Here is a 21,162-nt window from a genome sequence, read left to right as displayed (position 1 = left end):
TGTGACAGTGGGCAAGGTGACAGGGCCAGGTCACCTGGGGGACGTACTGGGCCTGTGTGTGCATGTGTGCTGTGTGTCTGTGTGGTGTTGTTTGTGCGTGTCTGTGTGTGTGGTGTATCTATGTGTGTGTAGTGTGTTATTTGTGTGTGTGTGTCTAGTGTGTGTAGTGTGTGTGTGTGTCTCTGTGTGTGTGTGTGTGCACGGCAGGTATCAAAGGGCAAGCGTGTGCCTCTGAGCAGCAGGGCGCAAGTGCCCAGGTGCCCTTGCCGTCTGCACGTCACTTCCCCGATGTGCCCGGAGCCTGGGTCAGCCTTGGGACGGCTTCCTCTGGCCTCTCAGCCCCTGTGCCCCTTGGGCCCCGGCTGCCTTGTGGCTTCTGGGCGAGGTCTGCTCCGCTGGAGACTCTCGGTGTGGCCGGGGCTGGCGTGGGTGTGTCCCCTGCGGGGCCGCTGCTTCCCCAGGGCTGCGTCTGGCAGGTGCCATGCCAACGTCCAGGCCTGTGCCAGCTGTTGTCGCTGCCGCCTCCTCTGTGGTTTCTGACCCTGGGGCCCCGGAGGCTGTGAGCAGGGTGGTCCAACTGTCCCCAGCCTGCTCAAGCCTGCTCAGGGCTGGCTGTCCTAGGGACATGGTGGGGGAGAGTAAACAGTGTGGCTGATTAGAGCAGAGCGCGGCCGAGTCCCTCCCCACCCGCGTCCCCACCCGACCCACCAGCCAGCCCGGCCACTTCTCACGGTGCAGCGGCTGCGGGTGCGGAGCATGGCATGCCAGGCCCCAGGCCAGGTGGCAGCGAGGGACAGAAACGGCTGCCCTGGTGGGTCCCAACTCTCTGGCCTCACGGTGCAGGTGTGTCATGGGGGCCTGGGCTGGGCCGGGTGGGAACAGAGGTGCCCGGCTCTCATTTCTCAGTCTGTGCCCAACCCAGGGGGCACTGAGTACCAGGTGTCTCCTGACCCTCTCGAGAACCCTGCCAAGTGGGGGCTACTGTTGCGCCCACTTTCCTGATGAGCAAACTGAACGACCTGCCCGAGGTCACCGGCAAGCACCTGGCATGTCTGGAGTCACGGCTCTACCTCTGCGTCCACCACGTGCCGGGCAGGGGGGCACAGGCCGCTCGGTTTGCTCTTCATGCAGCCCCTCCCAGCCGAGAAGCCCGTCCCTTGTGACCCCTCTCAGACCTGGCCGAGCTTGGTGTGGCCCCGGGGACCCACGTGTGCTGTGTCTCCCGGCCCTGGGGGTGTGGCCGGCTGTGAAGACCCCCGCCCCCCGGCTTCCGACCCTGCCGGGCCCAGGACACGAGGCTGGGGCTGAACCCGAGGAGCGGAGCTGGACTCCTCCCGCAGGACCGTGGGCGGGACAGCTGAGATGGGATCCCCACGCCTCCCCCTGCCCCGACTGTGCTGGGGGCTCCCGAAGCCAAAGGCATCTGCACACAGGCCACCCCCATCCCCCAGCGGTCCCCACCCCGTGGGGGGCAGAGGGACGGGGCCCCACTCACAGGGAGCTGAGGCGACTTTCTCAGAGAGTGGCATCAGGCCGGCACAAGCCAGGGAGGGCATCAGGCCGGGGCGCTGCGTGTGCCACACCCGCTGGCTGGCGGGGGGCCTCGGTCCTCACGGGCCTGCGGCTCTGGGCTCAGCTGCGATGCTGCCGGGTGGGCGGGCCTGCACGAGGCTGCTCCTCGCCCCTGGCCGTGGCCCCCGCCCAGCAGCCTTCTCGGAGCCTCGCGGAAGGCGACCCAGGCGGGAGCTGACACTGCCACTCGCGGCCACCCAGCTGCAGCCCAGAGCCAAGCCCAGCGGCCGCTGCAGCCGGGCAGGGGTGACAGGAGCTGGGGTCCTGGGCAGGGAGGCCGTTGGGTTTGTTTCCAAGTTCGCCACGCACTTGTTTTCATGATTTTGCTTTTATCGCCAGTAGAGGGTTTAAGCTGACGGCCCGTCATGTTTACGACGTGGCTTCTTCCTGGAGGAGGAGGTGTCCTTGACCCCTGGGGGCAGCTGAGGCCCTGCTAAAGGGAACAGAGGGCCACCAGGCCCAGCCATCAGGAGAAACTTCTTGTGTCTAGGCTCCGGCTGCTTCTGCTGAGAATGCCCCTTGCCCTCTGCCCTCAGGGGAGGAGGGCTGGAGAGCCCAGAGGACCCTGGGAGGACACCCCCCGGGACCCCAACTGATGGGGGGGCCTGAGGGTGTGGCGGGGAGGAAGGCCTTCAGTAAAGGGGCCAGGTCTCTGCTTCGGAGCGTCACCCTGAGGCCGCAGCGCAGGCGGGGTCCTTTCGCGGGGTGATGGGCGTGGGCTCTCACTCTTGCCAAGGCCGCCGAGGGATTCTGCCCAGGGGTCGGGGGCTCTTTGTGAACGGAGGAGGCGGAGCTGTCTCTGGGCGCCCCCTCCCCTATCCAGGCTCTGGGGGCCGTGTGGGGGACGCCCTGGTCGTTCCTTACGATGTCGCCCCACCCCCGAGGGGGGCGGAAGGGGGCCGTGTGCGCGGCACAGCGCAGGCGCACGCTGCTGCCTGCAGCTCTCCGGGCAGGGGCCGCCTTCCCGCGCGGCCCCAGGTCAGCTCCCTGGGAGACCAGCCGCTTGCAAACGTCCTAAAGAAACACACGGGTGGGACCTGCTCCGTTTCAGCCTCCCCGGGCCAGGTGCCCAGTGGAGCGGGCGAGCCCAGGCAGGGCGGGGCTCCAGGCCAGGAGGACGGGGCAGGGCCGGATGGCGGTCGCGGTGCTGCCGGCAGGGGGACCTGGCCGCAGAGGTACGGCGTCCGTCTGGGCCACCAGGTGTGGTTGAGGGCCCTGGAGCCAGAGGCTGGATCTGGGGTCCTGCTGGCTCTGTGCCCGCCTCACCCCGGCCCCAACTACAGGGGAGGCTGCGCGGGGGTGGAGGGGGCACCTCACATTCCAGGCAGGGTCTGTCCGGGGCGACTCCCCCTCCTGCTGGCCGCTAAACGTGGGGCTGTGTCGCAGTGACCAGAGCCCCGCCCTGCGCGCTGCCCAGACGGCAGCGTCCGCAGGTGTCCCCGGTTCCCCAGGACGGGTCCTTTAGAAGGAGCCTCGAGGACGGCTCTCCATTCTCCATGCCCGCCTGGAATTAGGGGGTCCTTTGCTGCAGACCCGCCTTTCTCTGGGCCCCCCCGCCGCCGCCGCCGCCGCCGCCGCTCTGGAAGGAGTGCCTTTAGGGCAATTCCTAAAATGAATGAGTGTTCCTAACCATCTCAGCCCCTCCCTGAGGGCCACTCCGCAGGGCCCTCCTGTGGGAGTGAACTCACCAGAGGCTCACAAGACCCAGAGACAGGGTGGGGTGAGGCCTCTGGTCGCCCAAGGTTACCCTGCCAGCTGGGGCGGAGCTGGAGGAGGAACCAGCTCTCCTCCTCGGGGGACCACGCTGAGCCCAGGGCCAGCAGATGGCAGCGGCCGTGTCCCCCTCACCGCACTGCCCTGCCGGGGCGGTCGAGCAGGTGATAGGAAGCCCACTGGAGCTGGACAGGTTGGCATGCTCTCCTGGCGCTCAGGCCTCTCCAGCCTCTATCTCTGTGGTCGAAGGGGTGCACTGAGCACGTGCCAGGGAGAGCGGGAAGCCGCCGCCCACTTCCCCCGACCAGTCCCCACAAGCCGAAGCGTCAGGGCCGGAGCGCTCAGCCCCTCGTCCATCTGCTGGGGACGTGGCCAGGGCTGGTTCCTCTCTCCCGCACCCGGACTCCCAGGCTGACCCCACCCGGAACTGAACCTTGAGCCGGACACCAGCCTGGGGCTGAGCCCACCCCTGCCCCTGCTCATCCCCGCCCCCAGGCCCTCACGTCGTCCCTACTCCAGCCCAGGCCTAGCCTGACCCCCAGCCCTGGGCAGCTCACTCACCACGCACGGCAGCCCTTAGCCCCGGCGCCCTGGGAGGACTGGAGTAGGGGGGCTGCCTGAAGCCCCGGCAGGGGACTGAAGGCCCTGGCTCTCTGTCACCGAGTGACACGGGGTTATTATGCTGTCACAGGGCCGTCCGGAATTCTCACCCCCTGCTGAGAGGCAGCGCGTTGGGAAGGCCCCAGGCTTTTGCCAGCCCAGGGCCCTGCAGCCCACTGTGCCCACCCAGTTTCCATAACCGTCCTGAGGGTTCCCATCATGGGCCAGGGGACCAGGACAGACCGGCATCCGGAGCTGGGCAGGAGCCAGCTTGCCTTGAGTGAGGATGGATGCCGGGCTGTAGACCACGGGGCTGCCCTGTGAGAGCACCCTCTGACCCCAGGGCAGGTGGTGATGGGGGTTCACTGGCTCCACCCTTGCTCCCGGCCGTGCTGCCGTGTCATCCTTGGTCATGGGGATGCCGCCCACCTGCCCGGGGAAAATGATCCAGCCCCGCCCCAAAGATAGATAGAGGCAGTGCCCTCTCTCCCTTGGGGCCCCAGGGAGACCAGCCGTTGGGAAGGCCAGAGCCAAGTCCAGGTAGTGTCTGTGCCGACTTGGGTGCATGTGTCAGCACACAAGGGCCGAGACACTGCTGGGGAGGTGGCCACGCCTTCCTGGAGCGCAGCCAAGTTGGTGTGAGGAGCGAGGACCTGGGCCGGATTGCCTCTGCTGCGTGCCTTCCCCAGAGCCTGTACATGAGGCTGATGTAGTGCCCACCTCAAAGGGGTGTGGTCGGGATCCGAGAGAGAACGTCGCAGCACTGCCACCAATGGGGGGGTACTTTTTATTGGCACCTCCCACCTTTCTCAGTCTGAGACAGGAAAATGGGGAGTGAGAGGGCGCTGGAGACAGTGGGGGTGCATGTGAGATGTTTTGCTCAGCACCACCACGTCTCCGCACCTGACAGGCTGTGTCTGCCTCTCTCTCCCAAGGGAAGACAAGCTCCATCTGCCTGCAGCCGAGGATGAAGTCATGGCTGCTGTGAGGTGGCCTGAGCCCTCCCAGCAGGCAGGCGCCCAGCGGGGATCTCCCCACGTGGCCTGGTCTGACTACCCCAAGGAGCCCGGCCCCCGGGGGAAGGCCTGCAGCCTCCTGGTGTGGTTGACAGATGAGGAGGCCAAGGATGGGGACAGCTCGGTGTCATCGGGCCGCCTCTCCGGCTCCTCGGGGGGCCATGAGTCATGCACACCTCCCCACGGGACCTGGAAGGAGAGGACCCCCCAGGTGCTGGGGCCCCCGCAGCAACCCAGGGAGAGCACTCCCCGGCTGGAGCAGCTGAGGGACAAGATCCGGGCCCAGGCACGGTGGCAGGCGAGCCGCACCTCCCTGGGCACCTCGGCACCCGCCAGCGCCTCATATCTCTACAAAGCCCCCACGCCAGCCCCCCGGAGGAAGGCCCGAAAGCCGACAAACCCCGCTCCAGCCCTGGCCTACCCAGGTCAGTGGCAGCTTTCCCTGGCGAGGGACAGGCAGGGGGCGAGGGGAGAGGGCTGAGGTTGGGCTGCTGCAGGCCGGGCTGTGCTGGGCACGTGGGTGGCCCCGCCTGGGCTGGTGGCCAACTGGGGAGGCCGGTGCAGCATGCCCCGTGGCCCTGAGAGGGTCTCGGAGCCTGGGAAGCCAAGAGGAGGTAGAGTCCTCCCGGGGATGGGGGTGCATCTGAGCTGGGTGTAAGCAGAAGGAAGCATCGACTCATCCAGGAGATGGGGATGGGTGGGTGGAAGCCAGAGGGATGGTGGATGGAAGGGCAGGTGCAGGGGGCCTGGAGGGCATGCGGGAGGCGTGGAAGGGACTGGTCCCTGGGGGGACTGTGCCCTCAGGCTTGGGCATCAAGGCCATGTTTAAAGGCTTTTGAGCGGCTGCCAAACGGGGACCTTTCCCTGGACATTTCTTCACGGACTCTCTGTCCTCACAATTCTCCTTCTTTTCACTCTGCTCCAGGCTCAGGCATCTCGAGTGGGGCTGAAAGTGGAGTCGAAGACAAGGCAACACCTGGCCAGGGGCATGAGGCCTCCAGGGTCTCCCAGCGGCAGGCCTCAGGTGAGTGGCTCTGCGGCCAGCCATCCTGGCATCCCCCCACCACTGCCCCCACTGGACACTCAGGCCCAGGGTGGCACAGTTCTGGAGCCAACACTCTCCAGGCAGCTTCTCTCTCACTCTGTGCGATTGTCTCTATTAGCTTCCCACTCACAGAGGAGGACACTGAGGGTCAGAGAGGACCCCAGCCATGAAGGGGCCAAGCAGGGATTTGAAGCCAGCCCGCCATTCTCTGGAGCCCGATTTCTAACCATCAGGGAAGGAATCCAAGCAGGCCCTGCAGGGCAGGCTGGGGCTCAAAGGGCAGGGGGGCTGGCAGGGGTGTCTCTTTGCTGAGCTCTCCTGCACAGGATAGGTGAGGTCTTCCCTGCATGGTCACATGCCGGCCCCTGAGGTCCTTCAGGCTCCTGGGCTCACTGTTCCATCTTGCAGGCAGGAGGCACTGCCTGCCTGTCCCACAGATGGCCTTGGCCTGCCCGGGAGATGCTGAAGGGTCGGCAGTGGGTTGACAGACTTCCAGACGGGGTAGGAAGGGTCCCGGGGCCCAGGGAACCCCTAGACTTTGGCTGACTCATTCACTCGACAGACAGGAGGGGTGAGGATGGAGAGGCGGGCCGGAGCCGCTCCCGGGGTGGTGGGGGGGAGGGCAGCAGCATTAAGGAACCTCGGCGTCCCCGGCAGCGGGGCGCTTGGAGGGTTTTATAGGCAGGGGGGCCGTGGAGGGTTTGGGCGTTGGCGGGCTCGCTGTGTGTGCAGGGTGGGCACTGGTGGAGCAGGTGTCTCTACAGTCCAGCAGGATTCTGGAGACCCCAGGGAGCGGGGGAGAGGGCTCCGGAGCAGGGGTCAGGCTGTCCTGGAGGCCTGAGGCTTTTGGGGTCTCCAGCCAGGGTTTCGCATGGGGCTGTTGAGGGAGAATGAGGGAGACCCTTGCCTATTCCAGCGGCGCCGTGGTGACCAGGGTGGAACAAAGGCTGGTCAACACTCGAGTCGGGACCCTCTGGGTGGCAGCTACAGACTCGTTGCCGGTCTGTCCCAGCCAGATGTGCAAGCCAAGCACAGCCCTAGGTGGGGTGCGAGGGGCCGGTGGCCCGAGTGCAGCCAAGGGGCAGAACCCTCTCCCTGAGCCCAGCTCTGGCCTGACTGGGCACCGGCAGCTCTCCTGGGAGCGGGGCGCCCGCCCATCCCCATTCCAGCTGTGACTCACGCGGAACGCCCCTGTCTCTCTCCTCGGGGACAGGGGGCCCCGATGACCTCAGCTCGTCCAGCACGTCATTCTCCCTGTCCCCACATGCAGGGGCCCATCAGCCAAACTCAGGACCTGGCCACTGGTCACTCAGGGGCCTCAGTGCCCAGTGTCATCAGTCACCAGCTCCCCCCTGGAACCCTCTGGAAGCAGGGTATGGGGCAGGGCCTGGCTCTTTTTTTTTTTATTGTGGTAAAATACACATAACGTAAAGTTTACCATTTTAACCGTGTTTAAGTACAAAGTTTCTTTGTTTCTTTGGGTTCGACTCCTCTAGGAACTTCATATGAGCGAAATCCTATAGGGTTTGTCCTTTAGTGTGGGCCTGGGTCTTGAGGCCCCTCCTGCCAGTGGGGTTGGGTGCTGAGGACGGAGGGACAGGCCGAGGCCGGGACCCAGCTGCACCACGGAGGCCTGCAGAGTCCCTCGGGAGAGACTTTCCCCGTGCTCCCCAGGCCCCTGGGGACGTGGTGGGCCGGGCCCAGCTCTCACACGGTCACTGGCTGGTTGGCTTTTTGGTGCTTCCGAGACGCAGCGTCCACCCAGCGGTGGACAAAGGCGAACGAGGCCAAACAGAGCAGGGCCGGGCGCCCACACTGGCCCTCGGGCAGTCGGTCCACTCCAGTCGGCCTCTGTGCCTTCTGTGGGACTTGGATCTCCTGTCCCTGCCTGTCCAGCGGGGGCGGATCCCACTGTGCAAAGGCCCCTCTGGGTCTAGCGCTCACTCCTCCTCTCCCTGAGGAGCCCACGTCCCGTCTGGCCGGCTGCCCCGCCATGGCTTCGTCTGTGGGCCTGTTCAGTCATTTATTCATTCAACAAACATGAGTGCCGTGGGCCGGCCCTGAGCTGGGTGCAGGGGACGGAGGTGGGAGGCTACGGCTGTGCTCGGGGGCTCTCGGGACGTGTGTCCAGTCGAGGCTGCGAGGGCGGGTGAGGTGAGCCCAGCCCGCGGGGGAGTGCCCGGGGGGGTCCCATGCAGAGGGCCGTGAGGGGACAGTCAGGGGCCCCGCGAGCAGGCTGATCCCGTGTGTTGCACTGCGACTCAACCTTCTCTCCCTTCCTCCCGTCTGTCTCCTCTCTCTGAAGCTCCACGGGAAAAAACCAAAAGGATGAAAAGTAGTTCTTGCAAAAGAGAGAAGACCCCCAAGCTGCCCGCCCCTAGGAGAGCTGCCAAAGACACAGGTAGGGTTGGCCCATTCAGGGCCAGGCAGGACGTGGGGACAGGAGGTTACGATCCAGGCTCAGGAGGTGGGCACATGGCTTGTTTCTGGAGCCAGGATGGCTGGTGCAGCGCTGGCTCCGCCTCGGAAAGGCGGGTGTGAAGTGGGGGGCATGTGAGCTGGTGGTGGACAGATGTGCTTGCTTTCTCGTGACTCGGTGTCGCTGGCTGAGCTGGGGCCGTTTTGCTGCCGTCGGTGGTGGGAAGCATGTCTGTGGTCTGTCTGTCCACAGACTCCAGGCAGTGAGGTCGGGTTGCCTGTTTCCCCTGGGGTGCCCAGTGGTGGGAAAGGCTGGGCGACGTCCACTTCCCTTGGAGATGTGTCGGCTGCCTGTGGCCCGGGAGAGGTCTGTTAGGGGTCTTGGTGGTGCTGGGCCAGGCTCGCAGAGGAATTCCTAATTCAGTTGTCTTTTCCTGAGGGCTGGGTGGGGTGTTGGCGTCCAGCAAAGACCCAGCTGCCCAGCCTGGTAGGTTCGTGGAGCTCGTGGGGTGCACGCGCTGCATGTGGGTGTGTGGGGAACAGAGGGGATGGCATTCCTCCGGGGCCTTCCTTCAGCATGTTCTGGGCCGGGGAGGAGTGGCCTCGCTCAGTGCCGGACTCTGTCCGACTGTGCCATGCACTCAAGCGACGGTAGCTCACGTGACCCTCACAGCTCTCCTCGAAGGCAGGTGGGCTCACTCCCATTTTGTAGATGAGGAAACTGAGGCTCAGAGAGGTTCAACAGCCTGCCCAGGACCACACAGGCGAGCTGGGGTTGGGCCCTGACAGCTCCAGGCCTGTGCCCCCTACCTGAGAGAGCCCAGCTGTGTGTACCTGGGCCCACGCCGGGGCACCTTCTCCAGGCCCACCCTCGGGGCCTGGGCTCTGGGACCACTGTACCACGGGCTTCGGAGACACCAGCCAGAGCCCCCTGGTTGGAGAAAGCCCTGGGAGGCTGAGGTCGGCTCTGTGGGGCCCCTGGTCTCGGAGTCAGCAGCACTGGGGGTCGAGCTGTTTCTGAGCATCTCTGTGCCTCAGTTTCCCCAGGGTATGAGATCACAGTCCTGGACGGGAGTGGGCCATGTGTGGTCTGCCCACGCCGTCAGACACCGCCTCCTCTGCCCTTGGGCAGGTCGACGGTTCCAGCAGGAGGAGTACCTGTCCTCCTTCTCTGGCTGGAGGTGGGCCCTGAGTGAGGTGGGGATGTGTCGGGAAAACCTCCACTGGAACCAGAGTGAGGGATGCTGGGAGACATGGAGAAGGTTCCGGAAGGCCACTGAAAAAGCACAAAATATAACAATTTTCTGCATCACGTTCCCCGCCCCGCCCGCCGTTCCTCGGCATTTTGGTTTGTTTTATTTTAATGGCTCCCTTGAAAGATGACCTGCCTTCTGCCTGACACGGGGTCAAAAGGGCGTGCCATGGGCCGCATTCATCACCGTAACCGCCGTGTCACCCTGATGGAGATGACCATTAGTTTCTGTCAGTGACGAAGTCACAGCTGGGCTAAGGAGAGATGAGTTTGGGTTCAGAGGTCAGAGCCACAGGACTTGGGAATTGGATGAATTAGAAATTTGCTGTAGTTAACAAAAAGTTAAATCACAATAGTTATAAAATATTCATCCATCCGGGCCGCAGGAAAATGAAGCCCGATATTTAATTTCAGATTATAGCATCTCACTTTGCATTTTTTATCATAGATTAGGTCGGCCCTGGAACTTTGACAGGGCACTTGGGGACTTCATCCATTTCCACAGATTAAAAATCCTCTCGTAAAAAAATTAATTGCCATTAAACTGCTCTGTGGAAGAAAAAAATGTGCCCATCAGGACCCATTTATTGACCTGGACCCCTCTGGCGGGCTAATGGGGAAGCCAGTGATGGAGGGGCCTGGGGATGGGGGTGCTGAGAGGGGCCTGGCCAGCAGGTGGCCCCCTCCCTACGTGGTGTGGTCCCTGCCTAGGGCCCCGACCAAGGGAGTGAGGCCATTTTTGTGCAGTGCAGCAGCTTTAGGGACCAGGACGCAGGACCCTCTCTGGGGAGCCCAACCCCCCAGGTCCCACTCATAGGTCACATGTGGCAGGTGGGCAGTCCGGACTCAGCCCTGGTCAGCAGAATCCTGACCTTTCTGGGCAACTCCTGTGGTGAGGGCGACTGCTTCGCTTTTGCATCCTCGTGGCCTTGTGGGGAGGTGCTTACAGATGGCGAAACTGAGGCACGGGGAAGTTGTCACTTGCCCAAGGCCGGTGGCTAGGCAGGAGGAGCTGGGATTTAAACCCAGGTCTGGGACTCCTGAGACCTCACTCTTACCTTCCGGTGTCACCAGGGGCCTGGGGCGGAGGGCATGGTCTCAGGGAGGGGCAAACGAGGGTGCCTTACGGCAGAGACCACCCACCTATCACACCCTGCCCCCTCGACACAGCACCCTCCCCAGCCCAGACCAGGAGGGACTTCAGCCATTGGCGTGAAGATGGAGCTCCCGCAAGGGGAAGGGCGGTACAGAGACACGGCCCAAGGCCACGCCCCCAGAGGCCACCCCTCAAGAAGTACCCCCCCCCAGGCCAAGACCACACCCCCTGTAAGCCACGCCCCTGGAACAGCCCTGTGGGACACACCCTTCCCTGGGCTGGCTCTCCCTCCCCCGGAGGTGCAGGCTGTGTAAGAGTGTGAGCTTACACGTGTGTGTGTGAGCTCAAGGCCGGCGCTGCCTCTGCCAGGGCCCTTGTGGATGGGTTTGTTATGATGGTGGGACTGCTATTGGCATTTGGTGAGCGTAACTTGGGATTATGAAGTGAAACCTTGATGAATGATGTTTATTATGTGACAGCATTTATTAAAGAAAGCTGGTTTGTGTTTGGGATGGGGTGGCTGTTTGTTTCCACGCTCTCCGGGACCGCTTGTCCTGCCAACCTGTCTTCCTTGAGTCCCCTCCCCTATCCCCGCCGAGTCTCACCAGTTTAAAAACAAATTAATTTCCTCTGGCTCAGGGCAAATGATCAGCTGTAACATCGCCTTCCCCCTCGCCCTGTGTGAGCCCTGCTTGTGCTGGTGACTATCGTTACTACTGGCCAGCCTTTACTGAGCGTGTGCGGTGTTCCTGGGCCTGTGTTGAATGTTTTACAGACAAGTCTGAAGGGAGCACGTTTTATTACCCCCAAGGGTCAGAGAAATCAGGGCACGTTTCAAGGTCATCCTGGGACTCAGCCCTGCCAGGATGCTGGCTAATGGCCGGGGGTGTGACCCAATCCCCAGAGTGGCCTGGACCCGAGGGTTTTCACCCCATCCCCTCTGGGAGCGTGTGAATTGGTCTCCTGGGTCTACGTGGAGTCGCCAGCCTCCCCGTCTGGCCAGCATCGGAGGGCCCTGGGCACCTGGCTGTGTGTGCGTTTTCTCTTTAAGATTCTGAGTTGGCTGGTGTTTACGCTTGGAGAAAAGGACAAGCTCTGGTGAGGGTGCTGCTTGGGCCCCCTCCTTCCCTCCCTAGACTTCAGAGCAAGGGACCCTCAAGAGACTGGGCCCCCACCGCGGAATTAGGTACCTTGTGCCTCCGCCTCGGCTCTGCTCTGCTTGGTGTGGCATCTGGAGTGTGGGCCGGAGGGAGAGATGCCCAGGAAGCAGTGGCATTGGGGTGCGGGCCCGGCACCTCTCTCCCAGCGACCCGTCAGACGCCCTCCAAACCCCCCACCAGAGGGGGACTTTGGGGAGTCTCTACGTTTAAAAGCCCAGGAAAAGGACTTCTGTCCCTGAGAGGCACCCTTTCGGCTCCCAGAAGGCAGGGCGGGGCCACCAGGCTTTCCTGACTCGGGGACTGCAGGACAGGAGCCACAGCAGCTCCCAGGAGACGTGTCACCTCCCCCCGCGCCCCCCCCCCACTTAGTTTTCACCACATTCAGAGGGGGTGGCTCTGTGCCAGGTGCCCAGGCTCAGCCTCGAGTCACCCCGACATGGCACCTGCCCCTAGCGGGCTCTGTGAGTGGGTGATGGGCGCAGAACCAAGAGGGGGGCCTCAGGGAGGGGGGAGGGGCCGGCTCTGCTCCTCCTGCAGCCCCGCGGCTCTGGCCACCCCTGCGACTGCCTGTCTTTGCAGGACACGGCAAGAAGCTTGGAGCTGGTGAGAGTTCCCCTGTCCGCCCCCGGCTGCCTAGATCGACCTCTGTCCGCAGCGACCCGCAGGTGTCAGCCAGCGCTCCCCACCTGGCTTCCTGCCAGCAGCCCGTGACCATCCAGGCTGCTATGGCCGTCCTTCGAGACCTCCGCCAGCAAATCCAGGCCAGGCTGGAGCTGGCCCAGGACCGCCACCCAAGGCGAGGGCTGGAGCTGCGGGACCTGGCGGGGAGGAGGTGGCAGAGCCCCTGGAAGCCCCCAGACTCGCGGGGCTCCTGGAAGAGCCCTCGGGCCGTGACGGAGGGGGTGCCTGCCTCCGAGAGGGCTGGGAGCCTGCCCACGGCGCCGAGCTGGAGCACCTTGGCCAGGTGGGAGTCCTGTCCGCAGAGGACCTGGGCGGCCCAAGGACGAGATCCCTCCTTCCGGGGGCCCGGGAGCCCCATGGAAAGGCTGAACTCCTTCCCTCAGCGGCCCTGGAGCGCCTCGGCCAGGCGGGCCTCCTGTCCACAGAAGACCTGGGCGGCCCAAGGACGGGACCGCTCCTTCCGGAGGCCCGGGAGCCCCCCTGAAAGATGGGGCCCCTTCCTGCAGCGGCCCTGGAGCACCTCGTCCGGGCAGGCCTGGGGTCTGCAGAGGGCCTGGACCGCTTGTGAAGACCGGCAGGCCCCTGCCCGAAGGCCATGGAGCCCTCTGGAAAGGCCGAGCCCTCCCACCTGGCGTCCCTGGAGCGCCGCCTTCACGCAGGGGGCCAGCCCCCTGTGCCAGGGCAGGGGTCCACTTCTGACCCCCTCGGGGGAGAAGCTCGCCTGGCCAAGGCCCAGCCAGGATGCCCTTTGGAACATCCCTGGGAAGGAGAATGAGGTGCGACCCCCGCCGCCCTGCCCGAAGCCCCGAGGGCCCCTGGGCCCCCTCCACGGCTCCGAGCCCCTGCGGGAGTTCATGCGCCAGAAGACGGCGGCCTGGCGGCAGCAGGCCCTAAAGAAAAAGGCCTCTGCCACGCAAGCGCTGGAGCTCAGAAACCAGAGGCTGCAGGGCGTCTACAGGAAGCAGAGGGAGGCCGTCCCCGTGGTCTCCCAGACGACGCCCGGCATCGTGACCTTCGTCCCGCATTCTGCACAGTCCAGGGTATGTTCCAGCTCAGCCACCGAGCTCCCCCGGGGTCCCCTGGCTGTGGCAGGGCTCTGCAGGGACCCCACTGCCTCTGTCTCTGTCCCCAAAGAGGGGACCCCTGAGGGACCCAGCCTGAGACCCTTGTGGAGGCCGGGGCCAGCTCTGAGGCTGAGACAGGGCTTGGGGTCTTCTGGTCCAGCCTGGGGCTCGGACGACGTCCTTCTCCTCTGCTTTAGGGCCTGGAAGCCGCCGGAGCGCCTGTGCTGCAGTGGAGCAGGGTGACTTCCGGCATGGTGCTGGGGGACCAGGAGGCCCCGGGCAGGTGGGTGTGCAGGGGCCGGGACTGCACTTCCTGGGGGGGCTCTCCCGGGCAGGGGGTCGGTTCCCTCCATCCAGAGCTGCACGGAGCCTGTGATCAGGGCTGTGTTAGTTTTTGCTGAGGTGAGATTCCCATCACGTTAAGTTAACCTTTATAAAGAAAACTATTCAGTGGCATTTGGCACATTCACAATATTGTGTAACCACCATTTCCATCTAGTCCCCAAAAACATTTCATCACTCTGAAAGGAAACCCGTCCCCATTAGCAGTCACTCCCCATCCCTCCCCTGAGCCACGGGCTATCCCCAGTCTGCTGTCCACCTGTGTGTATGGATTCACCTGTTCTGATGTCTCGTGTCAGTGGAATCCTATAGCATGGGGCCTTTGTGCCTGGCTTCTTTCCCTGAGCGAGTTTTCTAAGTTCATCCATGTTGCAGCCTGTGTCAGGACTTCCTTCCTTGTTATGGCCGAGTAATATTCCACTGTACGATCTCCCACGTTTTGCTTACCCATGGGGCAGCTGATGGACTTGTGGGCTGTTTCCCCCTTTTGGCTGCTGTGAGTGAAATGTCTGAGCACCCATTTTCGGCTCTCTGGTGCACACACCCAGGAGTGGCATTGCCGGGTCATGTGGTAGCTCCATATTTAACTGGTGGAGGAAGTGCCAGGTTGTTTTCGGCAGTGGCCGCACCATTTTGCATTCCCAGAGCAGTGCACGAGAAATCCAGTTTCTCCCTGTCTTTGCCAATGCTTATTTTCTGAGTTTGTCTTCTTTTCCCTTGCTTTCGTTTTTGCTTTGTTTTCACTGCCGTGTGTTTTTATTTCTCTGGGGCAACCGTCCAGGAGGCCGCTCCCCCGAGCAGCATCTTGAAGGGCAGGGTGGGAGACCTTCCCCCACTTTGCTGGGGGGGATTGAGCGTCCAGGCTCCCTAGAGACTGGCCTTCCCAGCGCTTGCCCTCGCGGGGAAGGGCTCCGGGGGGTGCCCCGTGGGCTTCAGGCCGGTGCCAGCCACTTCCCGGCCACCTGCCCAATGAAGGAGGGGGAACTCACAGCCAGGCTCCTAGGGTATCATCCGCCCATGGCTAGGGGGAGGAGCTGGCCCAGAGGCTAAGGCCGGGGGTCCCCACAAGATGCCGCCCACCGGGAGCTTCCTGCCCTGGGCTCGCTCTGAACCTGGCTCCTGGATGGGTCTTTGGCAGCCAGAGTTCTGGGAGGGGGCTTTGGGCTGAACCCTTTGGAGCTCAGCGCCCACCCCTCTTTGCAGCCCCTCGATCCCCCACCCGTCCACCTCAGTGGGATGGACACCCTGCCCTGGCCCCTGGCTCCTGGAAGTCTCCCTCTCCGGATCCCTTTTGTTTCATTTGCCTTTAAAGTGCGCACTTCTCCCCAAGATTCTAGGTCCACAGGTCCTAGGTGTGCAGCTCAGTGAATGCTCGCACGCGGAGCACGTGTGTAACCTGCACTGGGGCTGAGAAACCGCTCACACCCGAGGGCAGCCCTGCGCCGTGGGAAATGCCGGCAGGGGCTCCTGGCTGTCCGGCTCCTTCTGCTGGACACGATGCTGGAGGGGGGGCTATCTCTGTGGTGGAGGGGGGGCTATCTCTGTGGTGGAGGGGGGGCTATCTCTGTGGTGGAGGAGGCTGCAGGTCCTTTATCGTGCTTCGCTCTGTCCTTTTTTTTTTTTCCACTTAAAAAAATTGTGGTAAAATACACATGACAAAATTGTAAAATTTTGTTAAGATCGTAAAAATCTTAAGCAGTTTTAAGCGCACAGTTCAGGGGCATTACGTACATTCACACTGCTGTGCAAACATCACTACCATCATCTCCAGGACTTTCTCATCTTCCCAAACTGAAACTCTGTCCCCGTGAAACACTCGCTCCCCATCCCCCGCCCAGCCCCGGGCCCCACCGTCCTACTTTCTGTCTCTGTGAACCTGATTCCTTCTGGGACCCTTTTGTGACTGGCCTATTTCACTCAGCATGACATCCTCAAGGTTCATCCATGTTGTAGCCTATTTCAGAATTTCTTTCCTTTTTAAGGCTGAATGATATTCCATTGTATGGGTGGACCACACCTTGTTTATCCATTCATCTGTTGATGGACACCTGGGTTGCTTCTACCTTTTGGTTGTGAATGGTGTTGCTGTGAACATAGGTATGCAAACATCTCTTCAAGCCCCTACTTCCAATTCTTTGCGATATACACCCAGAATTAGAATTGCTGGGTCATATGAGAATTCTATGTTTACTTTTTGAGGAACCTCCATACTGTTTTCCATAGCAGCTACACCATTTTATATTCCACCAACTGTGCACGAGGGTTCCAACTTCTCCACATCCCTGTCAACACTTGTTCTTTTCTTTTTCTTTAATAGTGCCCATCCTAAAGGGTGTAAGGTGGTATCTCATTGTGGCTTTTTAAAATTTTATTTATTTATTTATTTATATTTATTTATTTGGCTGCACGGGGTCTTAGTTGCAGCACGCGGGATCTTTAGTTCCGGCATGCGGGATCTAGTTCCCCGACCAGGGATCGAACCCGGGCTCCCTGCATTGGGAGCATGGAATCTTAACCACTGGACCACCGGGGAAGTCCCTCATTGTGGCTTTGATTTGCATTTCCCTAATGATCAGTGATGTTTAGCATCTTTTCACGTGCTTCTTGGCCATTTGTATGTCTTCTTTGGAGAAATCTCTATTCAAGTCCTTTGCCTGATTTTTCATCAAGTTATTTGGGTTTTTGTTGTTGTTGAGTTGTAGGATATATACTCGGGAGTAATCTCTGATCAGATCTGGGTTTGTAAATGTTTTCTCTCATTCTGTAGGCTGTCTTTTCATTCTGTTGATTGGGTCTTTTGATGCATATAAGTTTTTAATTTTGAAGTAGCCCGGTTTATCTATTTTTTTCTTTTGTTACCAGTGCTTTTGGTGCCATATCCAAGAAATCATTGCCAACCGTCCTTCTTCTTTCTAACAGCCACGTGTGGTCTGTCCTATAGATGCACCATAATCACCCCCTGGTCATAAACAGACGCAGTGAATAGACTCTGGGCCTGGCACGGAAGCTGCCGCTATGGGCATCCCCGCACACGCGTGTTTCCCACGCTCCTGGAGAGGGTGCCCTAGGGCTGACCCTCTTCCCCTCTCTCCCTGCAGCTTCTGCCTGTGTTTGAACAGAGCCTTGAACCCGGCTGAGACTCTGGAGGTGGGAGGCCCCCGAGATGGCTGGGAGGGCGCCCCCCTGCTGACGTCGGCCAGTTCTTCCCTGGGCCCCCTGCAACTCCAGGACCTGACCACCCACTACCCAAGCCCGGGGCTGTGCATCTACCTGGACCCCGAGGAGTCCGAGCGCCTGGGCACGCCGGGCCCCCTGCACTTCCGGTACAAGCAGGCCCGGCTGCAGGCCCTGGAGACCATGGCCAACATCCTGAAGCAGCGAATCGACGTCCTCACCGACAGGCTGCGCAGGTCCGAGGCGACAGACGCACTGGGGGGGCCCGTCCCGGGCCCGCCGCCCTCAAGCTCCAGCATGCCAGCCTGCCCCGGAGCCCTGGTGCCCAACGTGGGCGGAGGGGCACCCTGGGACTGGGCGGGCATGCGGGCCAGGCCGCTTCTCTCTACCACCTGCTTCCCGGACACTGAGACACTGCCCTGGAGCCCTGGCTGGGAACGGCCGCAGAGCGTGAGCCCAAGGGGCCACCAGGCCAGCAAGCCCCAAGGTAGGCCGGCCCCGGGGCCGCAGATGACCACTTGCCCCGTCGGTGGCCGGGGGACCCCACTTTCTCCCTGCCTCTGGGTTTCTTCTCCTGAAGGGGACGAGGGTACAACGACAAGACCACAGAAGTTGTCCCTCTGCAGCCGTTGTCACCATCTTGCCTCTGGCTGGGGGAGGGGTGGGGTCCGGTCCTGAGCCTGACGTGCCCACCACCTCTCTGCCCTGCCTCCTGCAGAGGGGCAAGAAAGCAGGACCAGGGTCCCTCCTGCCAGGGGGGTGGGGGCCCCGTCCTCACTCCCCACCGACCAGCAGACCGGTGCCCGTCTCTCCAAAGGTTTCGTGGAGGATGGGCGCTCGGAGCTGGACAAGAGGCTGACGAGAAACGTGGCTTCCTTCCAGGCCCTCAGCCCCTTCGCAGGCAGGTAAGCCTGGGCGCCGCTCTTGAGCAGCCTTGTGTCCCCAGGGTGGGTGCTGCCGGCCCGTGACGGAGCCCGTAACAGGTCCAGTGACATGGCTCCTGACCGGTCCGGGGAGAGGTGCTGGCCTCGGGCGCCTCTGGCGGGGCTGTGCCCAGTGGGCCATGTGGAAACACTCGGCCAGGCGTCCCTGTGTGGTTGGCAGTCTGGTTGTGTCTGGGGGACACGGAGACAGGCAGCCCTCCACCTAGGTCGGTGGCCCATGTCGAGTTCTCAGGACCACCCGTCCACAGCCCCTTGCACCTTCTCGTGACTTCCGTCTCCAGCACTGGCCTCCTCTGGGGTCATTCACACAGGTCCCTTTGCACGGGCCCAGTTACAGACAGATGGCCGGCCCGGGGCAGGGGCACTGGGGGCCAGCCCAGCCTGGGTCTGCAGTGTGGCCTCAGTAGCCACCACCCCGGGCCAGCCGCTCTCCTGGGGACCCTCTGCTGTTCCGGCCCTCACCCCAGGCCCCCAGAGTCTCGGCCGGCCTCCCCCTGAGGTCCAGCTGCTGTCCTCCAGCTCATTTCCCCCCAGCAGCCAGTGTCCCCGCTCTGTACCCCCAGCCCCTCTAGGAGGGGGGCGTCCTCCAGCCCGGGGCAGGTTCTGTCCACGAGGGCTCCAAAGGTTGGGCTGCGCGGGGGAGCTGCTTTCTTGTCATCTGGCCTTCCCTGAGCAGCTGTGGTCCCCAGTCTTCCCAGGATTCGGGGACATGCTTGTCTCCTTCTGCAAGGACGCACCCCTCTCCCGCCCCAAGAACTGTTCCTTCTGCCACATCGCCTGCCCGCCTGCCCAGGGGCTCCTGCAGGCGCGGGTCCCTGTCCAGTCCTCCTCACCTGCCACTGGTGCCCTGCTGGTGCCCTGCTGGTCCCCAGCCCCACCCACCTCCTTCCCTGGCACCCGCACCAGGAGGTTGTCAGACACCCCTGGCCCCCTCCCCTCTCCGCCCTGGGGCTGAAGCACCGTGGGGCAGCCGTCCCTGCCTGGTCCCCAGGTAAGCCCTCCCTGCTTGCCCTTTCACCTTGTGCGACCACACGTCCTTGTCCTCCGGGACTCCAGGCTCGACAGCTCAGAACCGGGGCGGGGGAGGGGGTTCCAGAGGAGGACAGGCCAGTGGGTGGTCTCCAGGGGGCTGGCCTTGCTCGTTGTCAGTATCGGCCGGAACCCACTGGGAGGGATGCCAGGGGCTCCTCGCCACCCGCTTCACCCCGTCTCTCCTGGGCTTGCTGCCCTCCTACGTGGGGCTGCCCTAGGGCCTCCGGGGGTCAGTGCAGATCCCAGGTCTGTGCTTAAAGCTGGTGACCTTGAGCACATTCACGGCCCCCCGCACCAGCCTCAGAGTCCCCCCTTGGAGGTGGGGTGTGGCCCCGAATCCGTCCTGATTCCCCCAACCCTGCCTCACCCTCCCTCCCCTCCCCCAGCCCCTCCCCTGCCCGGCCTCAGTGCAGTTACTGGAACTGAATTGTTGCCACCAGTAGGGGTCAGCATTGGGCTGGACTTCACGTCCTCTGCACCTACCCCCCCCTCCTGCTCCCCATCTAGAGCTTGAGAAGGGGAGACGGGTGGGAGAATTCTCCAGAGGTTAATTTCGGTGCCCTAGGCTCTAAGGCGGACAGCCTACAGCTGTGTGTCCCGCTGCTGGACAGCCAGCAAGGTCCCGGGGGCTCAGGCCCAGGAGGTGTCAAAGCTGAGGGGTGTCCGGGACCTTCCCACCAGGGGCACTGCGTCTCCCTCCCCACCTCAGCCTGACCAGGCGGGGAGAGGCAGGAGGAGGTGGAAATCATTCAGAGCCGTGCCCTGGATGGCCCAGCACCCTTGGAGCCCAGGGGTCAGGGCCCAGGGGCTGGCTGGGCCTCTCAGGCCTCCGGAAGGCTCCTGGCCCGGCCCAGTCTTCTAAACTAGCAGTCTCCACTCACTGCTTCACGGGGCTGTTTTACGGCCGTGCCTCTGGTCACCTCCCTCGCTGCCGAGTGAGTCCAAGGATGCAGGTCACAGCTCTCCTCTCCAGGGCCTGGCCCGTCCTGCCGCCTCTCAGGCCAGTTCCTGAGTCGGGGTGGGTCTCCTCCACCGAGTCCTTTCCCTGCTGGGGCCACAGTGCTCAGTGGCCGGGTGGGGGCCAAGCTTGTTACCAGCATCACGTGGTGAGGACACCAGGGCTTCCCACCCCCCATGGGGCTTGGGCCCCTCACACCCAGTCCACCCCGGCATCTCTGGAAGGAAGGACAGAGGAATGTGTGCCCCAGCTGTGTGCCTGCCGTCACCCCGCAGGCCTCCTTGCACCTCATGCAGTGCTTGCAGCAACCCTGAGGGATGTGTGCTCATCCCCATTTTACAGATGGGGAAGCTGAGGCTGGCAGAGGAGAATTGACCTTGCCCAAGGTCAGGTAGCCTGGGGGAGGACAAGCCAAGTTTCAGACCCAGGGCATGGACTCCAGAGCCCCCAGTTTTTCTGCTACACCCGTTCCCTGGCCAGTGGTTCTCAAACTGTTCCCTGGGAACTCGTTAGAAATGCAGAGTGCCCGGCCCATCCCAGCCCGCCTGAATCTGATATGCTGGGGGTGGGCCCAGTGATCAGGCGATTCTGATGCTCGCTGAAGTTTGAGAACCACTGCCCTAGAGAATCTAGACCAGTGGTCAGCAAGCCACAGCCCCCTAGACCCGCCGCTGGTCTTTGTAAATAAAGTTTTATTGGCACACAGCCATGCTCATCATTTACATAACGAGTGTGGCTGCTTTCCTGCTACAAAGGCAGAGCTGAGTGGTTTCCACGGAGACAGAGACCGTGTGGCCTGCAAAGCCTGAACACTGACGGTCTGTCCCTCTGTGGGAAATGCTTGCCATCCCTGCTCTAGACAATTGAGGGAGAAGGGCTTGTGGACTGATGGCATTCCCTTTTAAGCAGCCTTGGAGGACGCAGCTCCTTCCTGCCCTTTGTTGATCCCAGGTGGGGGTTATTGCATCCTAAGTTCTGGGTTGGGAAGGAGGGAGCTAGAGAGTCCCCCTGTCTCCATGACTACGCATTCCTGAAGCAGCCCCTGCTGCCACTGCCTCCAGGAACCCACCCCTGACCATCGGAGCCCGCGGTCAG

The 21,162-nt window shown here is 62.6% G+C and overlaps 1 protein-coding gene across 1 annotated transcript in view; it reads left to right on the top strand.

The window, feature by feature from the left end:
- The window catches only part of CCDC187 (coiled-coil domain containing 187), a 44,673-nt gene that overhangs the window by 1,668 nt on the left and 21,843 nt on the right, over nt 1-21,162 (top strand). Inside the window, 13 exon segments of the mRNA XM_059926698.1 lie at nt 2,396-2,550; nt 4,821-5,326; nt 5,827-5,925; nt 8,252-8,347; nt 9,038-9,228; nt 9,230-9,272; nt 9,275-9,412; nt 9,497-9,598; nt 11,764-11,898; nt 12,452-13,593; nt 13,815-13,900; nt 17,058-17,620; nt 17,951-18,038. Of these exon segments, the coding sequence (XP_059782681.1) occupies nt 2,396-2,550; nt 4,821-5,326; nt 5,827-5,925; nt 8,252-8,347; nt 9,038-9,228; nt 9,230-9,272; nt 9,275-9,412; nt 9,497-9,598; nt 11,764-11,898; nt 12,452-13,593; nt 13,815-13,900; nt 17,058-17,620; nt 17,951-18,038 (3,344 nt within the window).

Source organism: Balaenoptera ricei, chromosome 6 (assembly GCF_028023285.1).
Source record: "Balaenoptera ricei isolate mBalRic1 chromosome 6, mBalRic1.hap2, whole genome shotgun sequence".
In the NCBI taxonomy this organism is placed as follows: Eukaryota; Metazoa; Chordata; class Mammalia; order Artiodactyla; family Balaenopteridae; genus Balaenoptera; species Balaenoptera ricei.
This window is presented reverse-complemented; position numbering and strand designations above follow the sequence as displayed.